The sequence below is a fragment of the Notothenia coriiceps genome, unplaced genomic scaffold, assembly GCF_000735185.1.
Source record: "Notothenia coriiceps isolate Sejong01 unplaced genomic scaffold, NC01 NC01_scaffold00002399, whole genome shotgun sequence".
Taxonomy (NCBI): Eukaryota; Metazoa; Chordata; class Actinopteri; order Perciformes; family Nototheniidae; genus Notothenia; species Notothenia coriiceps.
Window position 1 is genome coordinate 91,391 of NW_011335100.1, and position 16,277 is coordinate 107,667.

At 39.5% G+C, this 16,277-nt stretch overlaps 1 protein-coding gene across 2 annotated transcripts; it reads left to right on the forward strand.

Annotated features, from left to right (window-relative positions):
* The first annotated feature begins 10,926 nt into the window (after positions 1-10,926).
* Positions 10,927-16,005, forward strand: npy7r (neuropeptide Y receptor Y7). Of its 2 annotated transcripts, none has more exons than XM_010796983.1 (2): positions 10,927-10,998; positions 13,732-16,005. In XM_010796983.1, the coding sequence occupies exon 2, from the start codon at positions 13,769-13,771 to the stop codon at positions 14,882-14,884; it is 1,116 nt and encodes a 371-aa protein (XP_010795285.1). In that variant the 5' UTR covers positions 10,927-10,998; positions 13,732-13,768; the 3' UTR covers positions 14,885-16,005. The 2 variants fall into 2 exon arrangements, with proteins under 2 accessions (XP_010795285.1, XP_010795276.1); XM_010796974.1 differs by lacking the exon at positions 10,927-10,998 and adding an exon at positions 11,234-11,306.
* Positions 16,006-16,277: the final 272 nt, after the last annotated feature.

A 16,277-nucleotide genomic window follows, 5' to 3' on the forward strand; every position in this document is an offset into this window, starting at 1 on the left:
AATTCAGTCTTTTTTATTTTGGTACCGGTGATATTCACGTTTGGGGGATGACTTTTCAAATTAGTGTGCAAGTTTGATGTATTGCCAACCGCGTAACCAATTTTANGCACAATTTGACAGAACAATTATTTGGTGTGGACGATGCGAGCAGTGACGATGAATCTGAACGATCTCTGCCGCCTTTTACACCAGAAATAAGAGGCCTAGAACCGTATAGGTTCGAGCCAGCAAAACGCGAATGTGCACCACCGGCCTTCTCTTTCGGGAACAAATGAACGGTAAAACCATCCCAATTGGTGTTGCTACACCCGCCAACGACACACCTCTTCACCATGATCCTTAAAGCTTCGGGAAATCCGGGAAAAAACAAGACAAACTCGGAGATAAACACTGATACACAAAGTTGACATGCGGCTATACCAGCAATGCTACACTGTGTGATGCTCGGACGGGCTGAACTCACCAGGATTCGCGGAACCACACGTGACGTCACGACACAGCACCAAGCAGCGGCAAGTTTGAATCCAGACTTTTCTGGATACCTCTGAATTTGACCCATTTTCCCGATATTAACAAGTGATTTACAGCAAATAGGAAACGATATTCGATCTATATCACGTGTTACTGGAATAAGACCCAACAAGTTAATGCATTTTGAAACAGTTCTATGATCTTTCAGCTACAGTAAATTACGCAAGATAAGGACTTTAACTTATTTCATCAAATGTGTGTATAGTTGCTATGGTTACCTGTAAAAGTCTTCATAAAAACGTCCATCGTGATCCTGCCTGATGGAACCTCTCAGGATCTCAGGAAACTCCTCTGAGGGAAATTACATTTGTATTAATGATAAATGTTTCAATAACTCACTGTGCTCGACAACCAGTATTGGAAGTACTAGTTGTGTACTTACTTACAATACTAAGATACTTAATCATTTTTACTTGGGTATTTCCGTTAATCTCATTCATACTTCTACTCTACTGCAATTTGAAAGCTTATATTGTACTCTTCACTTCTCTACTTTTATGTCAAAATATTAGGTACTGTTAATAAATATTAAATACAGTACGATAAGTATAAACCTATTGAATTATGGTCACTATTATGGATTTAAAGTAAGCTCCACCAACAGTATACCAGCTACAAAATTCAATGGATTACTAACTATGATTCAGTTATATAATAAATAGTTATATACTATAGATGTTATATAAATATATAATATAGATAAATAAATTATTCTGAACATTTCCGTTCTGCATCAGTGCTTTTAGTTTTGGTACTTTAAAGGTCCCATGTCATGGCCATTTCTACTGATCATAATTCCATTGTTGAGGTCTACTAGAATAGATTTACATTGTTCAATGTTCCAAACTCACATTGGTTTCTCATACAGCATCTCTGTATAGTATGTGTATTCACTCTCTGTCCTAGACGCCTTGTTGGAGCTCCTGCCCCGGGGGCGGGGCAGGAGCTCCAACAAGGCGTCTAGGACAGAGAGTGAATACACATACTATACAGAGATGCTGTATGAGAAACCAATGTGAGTTTGGAACATTGAACNTATATATATCTAATATATTCATATATATATATGTATGTACAGTATGTTGTGAAGTGAACTGAATACTCACAAGACATAGACAACGAGTAGACTCGGAGGACATATAAAGGGAGGAAAGAAGAAGTGGAAGAAGATAGGGTCCACACTTTAGGAGAGAAAAGAGAGTAGAAAATCTCGCGGTGAGACTTAGAGGGAATGTGGAGAGACGAAGTCAAGACGAGAGGACGTTGTTACCCAACTCAGTAAATCAGTGCATTCTACCAGGACTACAGTGATATAAAGAATCTTCTCCGACAAATAAGGTTACTTTAATAAATAATAATAAAAACGAAGGCTTATATTACTATACAAGGAATTTGTACAATATTTGTCCTGTATACTAAAGTATCATTTTTTATGTATGGGGAATAAATCGGTACCGCAAAGTAAAAAAAGGTATGGCAGTATGGAACGACTGGAGTATGGCACCATATGCCATATACTGCCATAGGTCAGGGTTAAATCCCCAGTAAAAAGAGGGTTTTTTTTTACAAAATGGAGTGATATAGTTGTCGGGTGGTTTTTATAAAAGGTGGCGCGGTGACTGGCCATACTGAACCCAAGCTGAACTCCAAACTTCCCACCGCAAGCCGCCGTTTATCTACAATAGCTTTGCCATATAAATACAAGCCAACCATTTTACGTTCGGGCTCCCGATCCTGCGAGCGTTCACGGCGCTGCAGCGCGGTTCCCGAACGTATGTACTTGTGTAACACGTTTACCGGTGTAAAACTCTAAAACCTAATGTCCTGCGCAAACATCTACCCAGGCTGCAACAAAGGTATCACCCGATTCAATTGTTATATAGTAATATGTATTTGTAAAGGCTCATTTATGACACTGAATAACTTATTTCAAACATATAAGTGATTTATCAAACCGTTATATAAGGCACGTACACTTTTTGGAATAAAGGTAAACTAAGTAACCTATGAGCGACACCTTACAAATCGTGCATTTACGAAGCAAAATTTTGCAGGCTGGGAGGCCTGATGTTGTTGGTAGTTTTGGTTCAACGTAATCCTAATTTTTTTACAGTGGTGAGTGAGTGGGGCAGAATTGTAAAAGGGGTTTTCTTCACGAGAGACAGAGAGCAACACGACCCACTTTCAATGACCGTGCTCATTTTGGGTTTTATCAGTTGTCCGCGTCTCGTAAAAGAAAAAATGATCAAAGGCCTCAAGGGCCACGGCCGTTTACGACGGCGGTAGAACCGAGTCGGAGTCGAGACAACGCTTCGAAGACTCTCGGCCCTTTTCTCCTGACCGGGAGGGGACGGGAGGACGACCGCGCCACGACGACCGAATGTTGGTACAGCAGGGACAGTGAGGCAACCAGTCAATTATCTTACTTTGTGCGTAGACACTAACTGCGTGTCAGACACTGCAGTGCCATAAACTTTGTAGTATGGCTGCCATAAGCTTATGGGACCATATGGCATTATGGCAGTTATGGCGTTCGGGATGGCAGAATATTGTAAAACAAAAAACCATACGGCCCGTGGGTATATATATATACATACACACTAGGGCTGCTCAATTAAATCGTATTTTAATCGCAATAACGATTTTGGCTTGCAACGATTACGAAAACAACGTAATCGAAATAAAACTATAATTATTATTATTTTTATGTTTTTATTATTGTTTTTTCAGTTGAATTACACTTAAAGTTCAGGGTAATCCACTGTTAAAAACATACTGTTCTCTTTTTTTTCAATAAATTGATGTTTTCAAAGTAAATGGATAATTGTTTTTAATAATCGTGATATCAATTATTGATATTATTATTTTTTGCCATCATCGAGCAGCCCTAATATATAAATTAAAGATAAAGAAGAAACTATTGAAATATGTACAGCACAGTGACACACTATTTGAATATTAATTGACCTTTTTCCCAAGCGATCACACCATTTTAAAGAGCATTCATTTATGTATACAATTTGTAACAATTTACAATATGGATTAAGGTGTTGTTGCACAGTCATTCGCAATAGCAACAGAAAAAGACAATTAAATAGTAAATCTGATTAATTTGTATGACATTAATTGTCAACTTAAAGTCATTTACTGTGGCATCCCCAGTCTTGTCGGATGTTTAATCATCTTAAAGCTAAATAACAAGGTCTTGTTTTGATGCACTGGGTCTCTGCTGAAGCAAATAATTACCATGTGAGAAAAAGACTGCACAGCAAATATTTCTTTAACAAAGTCGACACACAACAAAGTCAGAGGTTAGAGAGGCATTTATGCACCGAGGAGCAAGCCCCATTATGTTTTCACAAATCAAAGCAGAAGTTGTCACTTACCACCATCTGCAAACAGCACTAAATATGCACAGCGGCATATTGCAAATAGCCATTAGGGAGTTCCATGTACATTCTTATCTGCTAAGTGCTGCCACCACTCGAGGTGAGCATAGGAGTGTACCTTTATGGTGTCCATTTTGTCTTTGTCTCTGCGAATACTGTTGATGAAGTCCTCCCTCCTCAGGCGCTGGCTCTCCAACATCTCTTTCACTTGTTTCTGTACAACAACATGTCAATTAAGTCAGAAACAAAAGAGAGGGACTGATCAGAGCATTATGGAACCCATATTCAACAGAGAATGTACTTTGTGTTGTTGTTGCACTTAACCGTCACTTTTTTAAAGATGTAGAACTAGTATTTTTCCCACGTAGTTTACATATATGGATGAGCAAAAATACATTTCAATTGAATGCAGTCTACTGGAACGACAGCCCACACTAAGGCCTAGATGAGAGAAAATTTAGACAGACATCCAGCAGACTGTATCCAGCCAAGAAATAGTCTGACAAAAAGGGCTTTTAAATATGCCATGTGTTGTTTTTGTATGGATTAAACAAACAAGATATAAAGTGTTAATGAGTGAGCTTTATTGAACTGTTTGTAGGTCTATTTTATTACCGTAATACAGAGCCAGGGTAGCTGTTTGACAATGTTTTCAACCTTAATACTAAGGTAGGCTAACCAGCTGCTGGCTCTCTATAAACTGAAGTGATATTGGTCTTCTTATCTTTCAAAATCTTAAAGTATTTATTTTAGAAAGAACCATAAAGTTGAATAAACACAATATGATCAATAATTACAAATAAAAAAGGAGTCACAAAGGTATGATTTATTAGAGCAATTTTTTACGAGTATTTCTTATTATTCTGGCAGAGTATATGGTTTCCCCTGCTGTGGTTAAGTCGTATATCCTGTCATACACAACCTAATATAAAAGGGAGTGGAGTGAAGTTTGCCCTGAGCTACTCAAGTGAGATGTGTTCAGGGTGGAACTACAGTGAAATAAACACGGATGTAGACTGAAGAGAAAACATTAGTATTCAAAGGTTAGAGAGAACTCCTTTTTAATCAACTGGTTTACTTTGGAGCATAAGGTTATTTGTATAAGATTGCCAAATACTTAATAACAAAGACGACTAGGAGCAAAAGGCATGGAAGGCAGCCAGCAGAAGGTCTGAACTCACCTCAAGGTTTTTGATGTAAGTGTCCGAGGTGGTGACCCGGACCTTCTCCACCATGGCCGCCACCAGGTAGTTAGTTTGAAACTGCTTGGAGCTGAACTCCTTGCGGCACTGTGGGCAGGTCACAGGCCCCTGAGCCCCCCTCCAGTACCTGGAGATGCAGGGTTTGCAGAAGTGGTGCATACAGGCCAACATGACGGGCTCCCGGAACAGGTCGCAGCAGATGGCGCATGTCAGGTCCTCTCTCAGGCTGCCTTTAGAGGACGGAGCCGCAGCAGCCATGACCAACGGTGCTCTGCTTTTTGTGTCAGTCCACACGGAGAAAGTGATAGCAAAAATCTAGAGGAAGAGAGAGACACAGCAAGAGAAAAACTGGAGATTTTCAAGGCCAGATTGCAGGGTGACACATTTGTTTATTTCCCTAAAAATAAAATAAAAAGTCCACATTCAGCATGATTTCCAAGAGTTAAGAAAAGAGAAGAGGCATAAGTGTACAAAGATAACATGAGACCAGTGGTGGAAAAAGTACTCAGATCATTTACTTCGGTAATTAAAAGTACTAATACCACAGTCTAAAGTCCTGAGTTGTAATGTTACTTTAGTTACTTTTGAGTACAGAAGTATTATCAGCTGAATGTACTCAAGTATCAAAAGTACTTATTGTGCAGAATGCCGCTAATAAATGTGTTGTATTATTAGAGAATATTATACTATTCTGAATAATTATTAGAAAATGTATATACATTTATATTGTAATTCCCAAATATGAAGTACATTTTGGAAAGTACTGAGTAAATAAGTAGTACATTTATAACATATAATAAACACAATGTTATGTTGAAAGTAACTAGTGTCTAATAAATACATGAAATGTAGTGAAGTAAGTACAAAGTATCGGAAAATGGAAATACTCAAGTAAGGTAAAGGTATCCCAAAAGTATACTTGAGGAAATGTACTCATTCCACAACTGCATGAGACAAATAACGTGAAATAATGTTAATGTTAGGAAATACAATACAAAACATAAAATAAAGATGAACAAGGACTATTGTGTGGATGGAACGCAGCATGTTGTTTGTTTGGCTCAGTCTCAACTTTGATCCAACTGAGTTGGGTGTGCTCCTTCCCTGTGAAGTCCGTCACTGATAACACATCGATGCAAATAAGGGTGCACTTTTTCCTGAGGTTATGCTATGCACCTGCTTCAATAAAAAGGACAGGCAGTTCAATTTAGGAGTGGAAATGGTCTGACATAGAGTCGCTAGCTGGTGATTTGTTCTGTTTCGTTTTACACGGTTTGAAGCCTGCTAGTGTTTAGCTACGTATAGCAGCCAGCAAAAGTACTTCTCAAGCAACACAAAGGAATGCAAAAGTAATGCTTTGGCATGGTGACTTTAATACACTTTAGTTAAACCTCTCCTGAACTTACGTGGTCTGTTGTTTGGAGATTTGTGTAGCCAGGTATACTTCAAAGTTCCTCGTCTGTTCTCAGATCACACGGCTTGGCTGCTGTTTGGGAACAAGACGTACAAGCCAACTGCGCATGTGCGAGATACACGCCCACCTTTGATTGGTCCTCTGGTTTCACAGCAAACAGCAGGTCGTGAATACTGAAATGAAGGCAGTCAGTTATTAATTTAACCTCTTCGACTCCTCACGTTTCTGTGGCACTTATCACAACTAAACACATGCCTTCTCTAGAAAATAATCAAAGCTGGAAGGAGTACTCAGATTTTTCACCAGTGAAAAGTTGGAGAAGAAGCTCAAGGGCACATCGGCAGGACGTGAACTGTCACCTCTCCAGCTACCAGTCCAGTGTAAAAATACTTAGCTTCAAGTAAAAGTCCTGCATACAAAATCTCACTTGAGTAGGAGTACAAAAGTATTGGCATCAAATTATATTTAACGTACCCAGGGCTGGCCCTGACCAATTTGCTGCCCTAGGCAAGATCTTAACTGGCGACCCCCACTCCCAAAATGCAGACACTCACTATGACGGTTGTGGCATGACCACCAAAGCAGAAAGATATGGACACAAGATGTGTGCAACTGTATTTAGTATCCTATCCATTTGAACATGATTTAAAGGTGACCTATCATGCAAAATGCACTTTTGTACGTCTTTTATACATGAATATGTGTCCCCTGTGTTCCAGGGAACTCACCAAGTGTCAGAAAACACAACCCTCTCTATTTTCCTCCATACCCAAATCTCTTACAAAGTGGCTGCAACGGATTTGATACAGACTGATCCAGATTTGAACACTTCTATGACGTCACAGAAGTGGCGCTACGGCTATTGGGCCAACTCCACCAATCAGCCTTTACCTCACTGAGGTTATCAGAGCAGGAGAGAGCTCTCTAAAGCTCTCCCCCTGCGGCCGCTCACACAGTAAATTCCAATGTTAATAAAAGCACACAGAAGCTGTATACGTTTTTTGGGAGTTTGATTTATTTTAAATTAACACAAATACAAAATGAAAACCTATAATTGCACACTAAAACCATTATTTAAAAAAAAGAACTATTTCACATAAACCTCTTGATTTTACTGGGGCTGGGGCGGTTCAACTTGATTTTTAACTTGAGTTTGGGCACTGTACGTAATATAGGCGTAGTTATGTTAGTATAAGATAATAAGATGTACTTTGTTGATCCAAAATCGGGAAATTGTGTTGTTTCTCCCCAATTTTCGACGCCCCCGATGCATTCGCCTATACTGCTATATGCCAAGGGCCGGCCCTGAACGTACCAAATGTAAAAGTACACTTTGTGGGTATCCCATTTCAGGGAGTGGAGTAGAAGTATAAAGTAGCATACAATGAAAATACTTAGGCTAAAAGTCCCCCAAAATTAAACTTAAGTACAGTACTGGAGTAAATATACTTCATTACATTACACCACTGGAAATAATGGAACTTGATTGCACTCAGCTTGTGGTGCCTGTAGGGTTAAACAAAGAGCTTTAGTATTGCACTTCCATAAAGTTGGCGCAGTACCAGGAGACTGTTTTTTAAAAGAGTGGACAGTATCTGAGCAGGAGACACTGAGATATCTTGACTTTTTGGTTTCAAGAACTGGATCATCTGACATGAACAGGGTACGTTTTTTAGACTTTAGAAAGGTCTCCTCAGGGCAGAGGTATTTTCAAACTGTTTTATTTCACAGTCTAAGATTCGAGATTCAAAGTCTTTAATGTCATGCACAGTAGCTACAGTGTAGAAATGGCAATGAAACTCTTAAGTTCCAGGCTCCTCCAACATTGCAAAATAGTTATATAGCACATGAAACAATACAAAGAAATAAAGAAATTCAAATGGAAACATTTTTAAAGTTCAAGAAGAAACAGGATAGAATAGATTAGAATAATATTGTGATGATTATATTGCAGACCAATGTGCAAGTAATGCAGATTAAGTCAACTATATTTCAGGAAAATAAATAAATACAATAAGCTAAATAATGCAGAGAATGTTGTAAGTGGCTATGTAAATGCAGGAGTCTTCGTACATGTAAATAGAATCAGATGTATACAAGGACAGTCCACCATCTATAATTAATGTGAAAAGTAGATGTGAAATGCAGAAGTCCCTCTCACATGGTTAAAGCCTCATATTACCGGAAACATTACGACGCCTAATGGTTTAATTAGACTCCTAATTTAATTGTCACTAGTCATGTTTTAGACAATATGGGCATGGAGATAGATGTCCATGGTGCTTTGAAACATTGGCCATGACTTAGAATAAAATAACACCATAAGGTATGACTAGAGCACCCTACATGTTGACCCAAGAAATCCAATTTGACTGACACCGAAAGTCCACCGTTTCAAATCAATATTTTGGATCACTGAAAACTAAAGGCTGTTGTCTGCATTATGGCTACATTGTCCACCTGTCAAGTTGAACCTATATCGGAGACAAAAAAAACAAAAAAGCAAGAGGCTCAAATGGGATTTCTCTGTATGTCTGTCATCCTCTACTCAATTTATAATTCACAAAGCCCACACAAAGAGAAGCAGACAGACAGGGAGTGACAGTAAGAACATCCCTAACAGTGTGTGTGCTGTGATTGTTGTTGCTTTGCGACGTGAGGACGACACAGTCTCTGATCATGTCACCAGATCAGTGGCACCAGTGTTCTCAGAGGAGCTGAACAGACACAGCGATCAGATGGAGAGCAGTGGAACATAAATACAGAATCCTGGCCATATGGAGGGAGGTCCTATACACTAATTAGGTACATGTAGATTTATATGAGCACACGAAGAAAGCTGTAAAGACTTACAGTATGGGTTGACTTAAATTAACACTAACATGTGTTTTTTTACCAGCATAAAACCTCACCACTTTTCAGAAGCCCTTAGAGATAAGTAAGTTTGAAGCAAGGACAGGAATCCTTTATCCGTAACGAATACAAGTCAGGCTGAAGGAACTGTCAAGCTTCACTGCGAGTGACCCAGTGCACATGGGACGACTCTTATTGTTGAAAGAATAAATTGAGGTGGAGGGGCAGCCTGCCACAATCAATAAGGAAAATCTCTGTTACTGAGTCAATCAGTGAGGCAATTATTGCACCATTAAATATAATCCCACCACAAGAATCCAAGGATCCCATGTCATGTTTCTCCATTCACTATAGTTCTCAGCTGTGATGGTGAAAGACGACTCTAAAACTCCAGGGTATTGCACAGACAAGGGTGGAGGGAGACACTGTTATTGAAATCACTAAACGTTTTTTAAGTGCGCGACAATGGGTTTTCCACGTGGCTAAAGCTCCTATGTTAATGTCTAATTTAAAGTGACAGCGTGTTACATGTCCTTAATTATCTGGCGATGTTCCTGTTACATCTGTGCGAGGCGAGCAGTCTACAGGTCTGATGAGGTGAAGATATTTCAAACAGATTCAATGAAGATGGAATCACATGCAAATGTTTTTATTTAAGATATTTTTTCAAGAATCTGAAAGTTGTTTCAAGGTAACTGCTTGGTACATAATTGTATTACCTCGGAAATGCTCTGTGCACAATATCACAGTCAGCCTTGAGACATCTCCTGACAATCTTTTCACAATCCTCTTCAATATTTGCTACATTATATGAGGGGAAAAGGCTCTAGACACACAATGTAACCTGATCCCTTCAAACCCCAGTGGAAATGAGATAATTCAGGTGAATGACACCCAGAATACTAAATATTGATTGAAATTCCCAACCGAACCCTATTCAAATGTACCACAATTGAATAATCTCAGAGGACATAAAGGGAGCACACAGAAATTAGTTTGAGAGATGTGTGTTTTTCCAGGGAATCAAATAAAGCATGCAAGTAGGGCTTGTTGCACAACAACACAACACCTCAGTTATATGCTCATGTTATTGCTGAAATTACATCAGTTGTGACATGATGCCAAATAAAGCAATATATGAGGATTTGCTTTACAATCGTGAATTGTTCCAAAGTTCATTCAAAGTTGTATGAATACGAATACAACAAGTGTTAAGCCTGCCTGGAAATAAAGTGAATGATAAATGCAGATAAAACAGGAAAGTGCAATAAATCAGTGACGTTACTCTTGTGAGTTGGCTCTTTAAAGGACATTCTGTGATATTGAATTACATTTATTCTGTATATTCTACTGTGCACTGGAAATGAAATCACAAAGAGCCCTCGTTTAAATATGTGATCTGCAAAGTGCAGGTCTCCGGTGACAGTCCCTGGCACTGATGTGGACGCTGACACTGTCTGTGTCCTGTAGACCTGCCTCAGGAACGCACTGTCGAGCCACAAGATGCGCACTAGGAGCTACAGTTTGGGAGGAGCTTCGGGATTTTCCCCCTTGTTTCACGCCACTTTGGAGTGAAGACTCGTCTGTTAAGGGAGATATAGGAGAAAAGGTGAGTGCATAACTACGTGGATAGCGCTTATTTTGACTTTAAATGTGTGTTCCGCGGTTGCTTTATTGAAAAAAAATGTATCCCTGAGGAAATAGATATTACATTCTCTGTTATTCTGCTCAGCGTTAGTTGATAAAACTGTTATATGTGCTTAATTTGGATATGAGAGGAACATTTCAAAAGGAACAAGTGTCCAAATTGCGTACCACAGGTGATCATTGGTGTTGAAGGCAAACGATTTGCAGCTGTCTAGTCGGTGGAAAAAGCTTCGAGAGCTCACTTGGAGATATTTGAATGCGCACTATTCAGTAAGTTAAACAAATGGCGACAAATTACGCACGACATCAATGATATTTGATTGGGACATTAAATATCTCATTAGAATGTCATGGCAGTGCGTATAATTCAGTATAATATAACATTCAGTTGAATTGCTCCAGCAGGTGTATCATAAAACGTTACTCAGTGCCACGAGCTTTGTTAAAGTCATGTATAACCTTCGCTGATCAGAAAGGGTGGTTTGACAGATTCCCGATGCATTGTGAAGTGCACATGTCGCCTGCAGTCTCTATGTTAAATCCCTGCTGCCGGCTGGTGTGTGACTGTCTGCTCCGCGGATAGAAGACAGGTGTATGATTTTGGGCTCATTGGCACTGCACACTGTAGGCCTAGTTGTCATTAAATATAAGTGGTCCCTAATAGATTGAGACTCATTACACACATTAGTGTGTGTGTGTGTGTGTGTGTGTGTGTGTGTGTGTGTGTGTGTGTGTGTGTGTGTGTGTGTGTGTGTGTGTGTGTGTGTGTGTGTGTGTGTGTATTTTTCACCATGAAGACAATTGCAGAGAGGACCATTTGATTAATGTAGCTTCTAAAATAATATTAATAATAATAATAATAATAATAATAATACATTGTATTTATCAAGTGCTTTACCTCAAATATGACAATAGATGAACCCAACAATACAGCCAAAAAGGATTTACTCTCTATTGTCTTTGATGAAATTCTTATTTGTGAATACAATACTGAAAAGGCAAAATGTGTCTAAAAGTGTGTCAAACAATATGCTACAAAATCTCCAGAGCAACAAAAAAATGTCTGTCACCAAAGAAACCTCTCACTGTTGTTCTGTTTGTCTCTGTGTTTCCATTAGAAACAACTTGAAAACTGTTAGCTTCTAAATGTGTTGAATTAGGCATATGAGCACTTACAATCTTAAAAAGTGTTCCGTTTTGAACAGTTATATCAAAGTCATTTAGATTTGTTGAAAGCCTCTGGCCGATTCTAATGTCACTAAATGTAAAAAGCCTTTATTTGGTTAATGAGGATGCAGCAATTTAGCAGTCAAGAGTCAAAATTGAGACTAGTTTTAACACATGCCATCACAAAATGTTCTGTCTGTATTCAGCATGGAGCTCTCAGTCTCTTGCAGGTAAATGGACAGTAATGACAACATAATCAACTATAGAAAGTACTGAAGAGAAAGAATATCTTTTATACTAAAATACGGCTGTCTAACATGGGTCAGCACGGACCTTTATGCAAGTAATTACCACACAGTATTCCCTTTATGAGCTGCCGACTGAGTCTGAAGGCAGTCGGCAGCTCTAATGATGTAGCTTTGACTGACATCTTCTGATCACATTGCTTCCTTCATCATCTTCCTTTAGCCTTTATCATGGCACAGGTGTCTCTCCCTTGGAGAAACAGTGAGCTGTAAAAAAAAACAATACTTGTACCCAGGCCATGGTGGATGCAATAGATCTAGTTATCATTATTATGGGAGGCACACATGTGTACAAAGAGAGCCATTTTCTTCTATTTTTCTTAGCTTATTCAGAATGTCCACTTCCTTAATGAAAAGCTGTTTAATTGTTCTATTAGGCTGCATGCATTAGAGAATGATCATATCTCCTATTTTGGCATTTAATTGTTTTTTATTTAATTACAAAACGGTTTTAATAACCATGAGACATTTACAATGCAAACTACCCTTTCCAGGTAATATGAAAATAATAATGAAACGGTTCGGTATGTGATCTTTTTTTCAGGTTGCATTTCATTTAATTTCAAACCTTTATTTATCCAGATTGTCCCTTGAGATCATAGATCTCTTTTTCAAGGGAGACCTGCAGCAATTAGGTTCCACATGAAACATAAAACAATAAAGGACATCATACAACATATTTACAAGCTACATTTACATACTTATCAACATTAGAGGTTGGGGTTTGTCAAAGCTCTAGCAGGTGAGATGTCGACCCTGAAAATACATTTGAATGACTGGAAGTATCGTACAACATAAAGAGAAGAAGAGAATATTCGAGGAATCATTAAGTAGATAACAAAAACAGCACGGCAGCACCGTAGAAAGCCTGGGAGCATTTCACAGCAAGGTACATCCGGCTTTTTCAGGCAAAAATGAGAGGAACTCTTAGTCTTTTGGTAAGTGGCAGCCAATGAGGGATCATGTTACTGCTTCAGAAAGTCATACTTGTTGTTTGGGACATCTGCACAGAGGGGGGCACATAGGAAGACATGTGTATCCTAAAGCGATATTTGCAGTGACAAAAAACATTTGGAATTCTAAATTGGAGAGCAAATGTTGGAAATAAAATAATTACCTCATAGCTCAGGCCTTTTTTTACATTTGACATATTATTTTCAAAGGCTTATTATTCAGGCTAGATTGTGTCAATAATTACATTTAATGGGGTTTCCTCTCCTCAGGTGTCTGCACAGCCTAAATCTATCATCTGACGACAGAATGAGCCCTCCAGACACATCCAACAGCACGAGCGAAGGGGAGGCTGGTGAAACAGATCCCTGGTTTCTTCTCAACAACAGCATGGGTTTACACACACCAGGTTTCCACACAGACATCACCAAGCACATTGGAGTCCAGATCACCCTGATCGCAGCATATTCCCTAATCATTCTGCTAGGGCTTATGGGAAATGCTCTTGTCATCTACATGATCATTCGCTACAGAAACATGCGAACAGTGACCAACTTCTTCATAGCAAACCTGGCCCTAGCAGACCTCCTGGTGGACACCCTCTGCCTGCCCTTCACTCTGGTTTACACTCTGCTGGATGAGTGGAAGTTTGGGGCTGTGTTGTGCCACATGGTGCCGTTTGCCCAGGCCCTGAGTGTGCATGTATCCATCCTGACCCTCACTGTCATCGCTCTGGAGCGATACCGCTGCATCGTCTTCCACCTTGGCCGGCGCCTTACATGGCATTCCAGCTTTCTCATCATGACACTCACCTGGACTATGTCAGCAATCCTGGCAGCGCCCCTGGCCATCTTCAGAGAGTACCGCCATGAAGAGATCCCTTCCATCAACCTGCGTATCTCCGTCTGCTCTGAGAAGTGGCCCCACGGGACCAGCAGGGACGGGGTCATCTACAGCCTCTCAATGCTGCTCCTGCAGTACATCCTTCCCTTAGCCATCATCAGCTATGCTTACATCTGCATCTGGGTCAAACTGAAGAATCATATCAGCCCGTCCACCCGTAGTGACAGCATCAACCGCCGCAAAAAGACCACCAAGATGTTGGCGCTGGTGGTGGTGGTGTTTGCTATTTGCTGGCTGCCATTCCACGTGTTTCAGCTGGCCAGTGATCTAGACCTGGTGCTCAGGTTTAAGGAGTACAAACTCATATACACAGTGTTCCATATCATTGCTATGGGTTCAACTTTTGCCAATCCTGTCCTGTACGGGTGGATGAATAAAAACTACAGGAATGGCTTCCTAATGGTGTTTCGTTGTGAGGATAAGCCAGATGCTTTCAACCCCGAAGGCTCCTTCAGGACACGCTCCTTAAGAAGGCTGACTCTGAATGGCCGTAATGGTGGACATCCTCCAACTGCTGTTTGAGATTAGCACAATTTAAAATGCCTGTAGGATGTGACTGAACACATTTAACGCACCTCCGGTTTGTGGTGCTTGTGGTTGAAAAGCAGCCTTTTGACTTGAATTGATTATGAGTATATCTGGGACTAGAGAGGGCTTGGAGCTTTGCATGCAAATTGCTTTATGTAAGGCCTTTCTTTCCTTTGTGAATGGTACTAGTTAAAACACATCTGTCTAACCTGTTCAAATACGTGATTCGGATGTTTACTAGGCTGTTAGAAAACTACGTACAATATAATATGTGTCTCCTGTAACTGCAGAGCTGTTGTTGATAAGTTATGTCCAATTAATAATGCATTCCATTGCAAACATTGCCTGAAGCTATTATTGTGTCCATACCTACTGAAGGGAAAAAGGTTAATATTGTGAACAAGTTTGTTTTTCTCACTCGTTCTTCTATTTGTTGAGTTTCACATATGCTGCATTATGGATTCACTCAAAAGTCCTTGTAGAGTAACATTCAATTTCCGCCCATGTCCATCCAGAGGAAGTGTTGATCTGTCCAACCAGGAAGTTAATTGTGTTCACCTGGCAACCAGCTGTTCTCGATTAGACGAACCAGCTGTCTCCAAAGGAATAAGATCGAAAACCACTGAACTGCGTGAAGTGGGACTTTTTGGTATTTTCGTCACATGTGTGCAGCTGCTTTGAGGATATGTAGAAAAAGGGATTTGGATGAAGAAAAATCATGCAATTATACATTCTACATGCTGCTCAAGTGACCTTTGTGGTGGTCTGTTAATAATAAACACAAGAACATTAATCAACCACACTGCCTCTGATATGAACACCCGCTGTATACATGACTCATCAGGAGAAGAAATGATATGTGTTTAAATTAAGAAAAGTTTGGATGAGAGGATTAAGTTAAGAAAGTCGAATATAAAACTCAAAATAGTGGCATATTCTGAAATGTTTTCAACACAGCTACCATACATGGATTACTCTCGGGGTCTGTGCCGTGGGGTATACACCCTCCATACGGTAATATAGGAGGGATCAACTTTCCATGAACGACAGCTAAGAAAATCCATATATAGGTGGGAAGACAGTCCACACAGAGGGGGAAAAAATAAGCATTTGCAGAAATAATTTAAATGAATCAAAGTCCTGCACAAAACATTCAGACTTCATTTTGAAAAATAAAAAGAACTAGTGGGTCCAAATAACATCAAATAAAGTATTTGTTGTAGTATTTAACACCCAACTGCAGTGTGATTCATTTCAGCAAAGAAAACATGTATTGATTTTGTACTGCTGGTTCTTGACACCCACATTACTAATGCCCTAGTTTAGCCTATGTTTTTTATTTATGTACTGTAGATAATTATAGAAATTCTTAGCCTTAATCGAGACT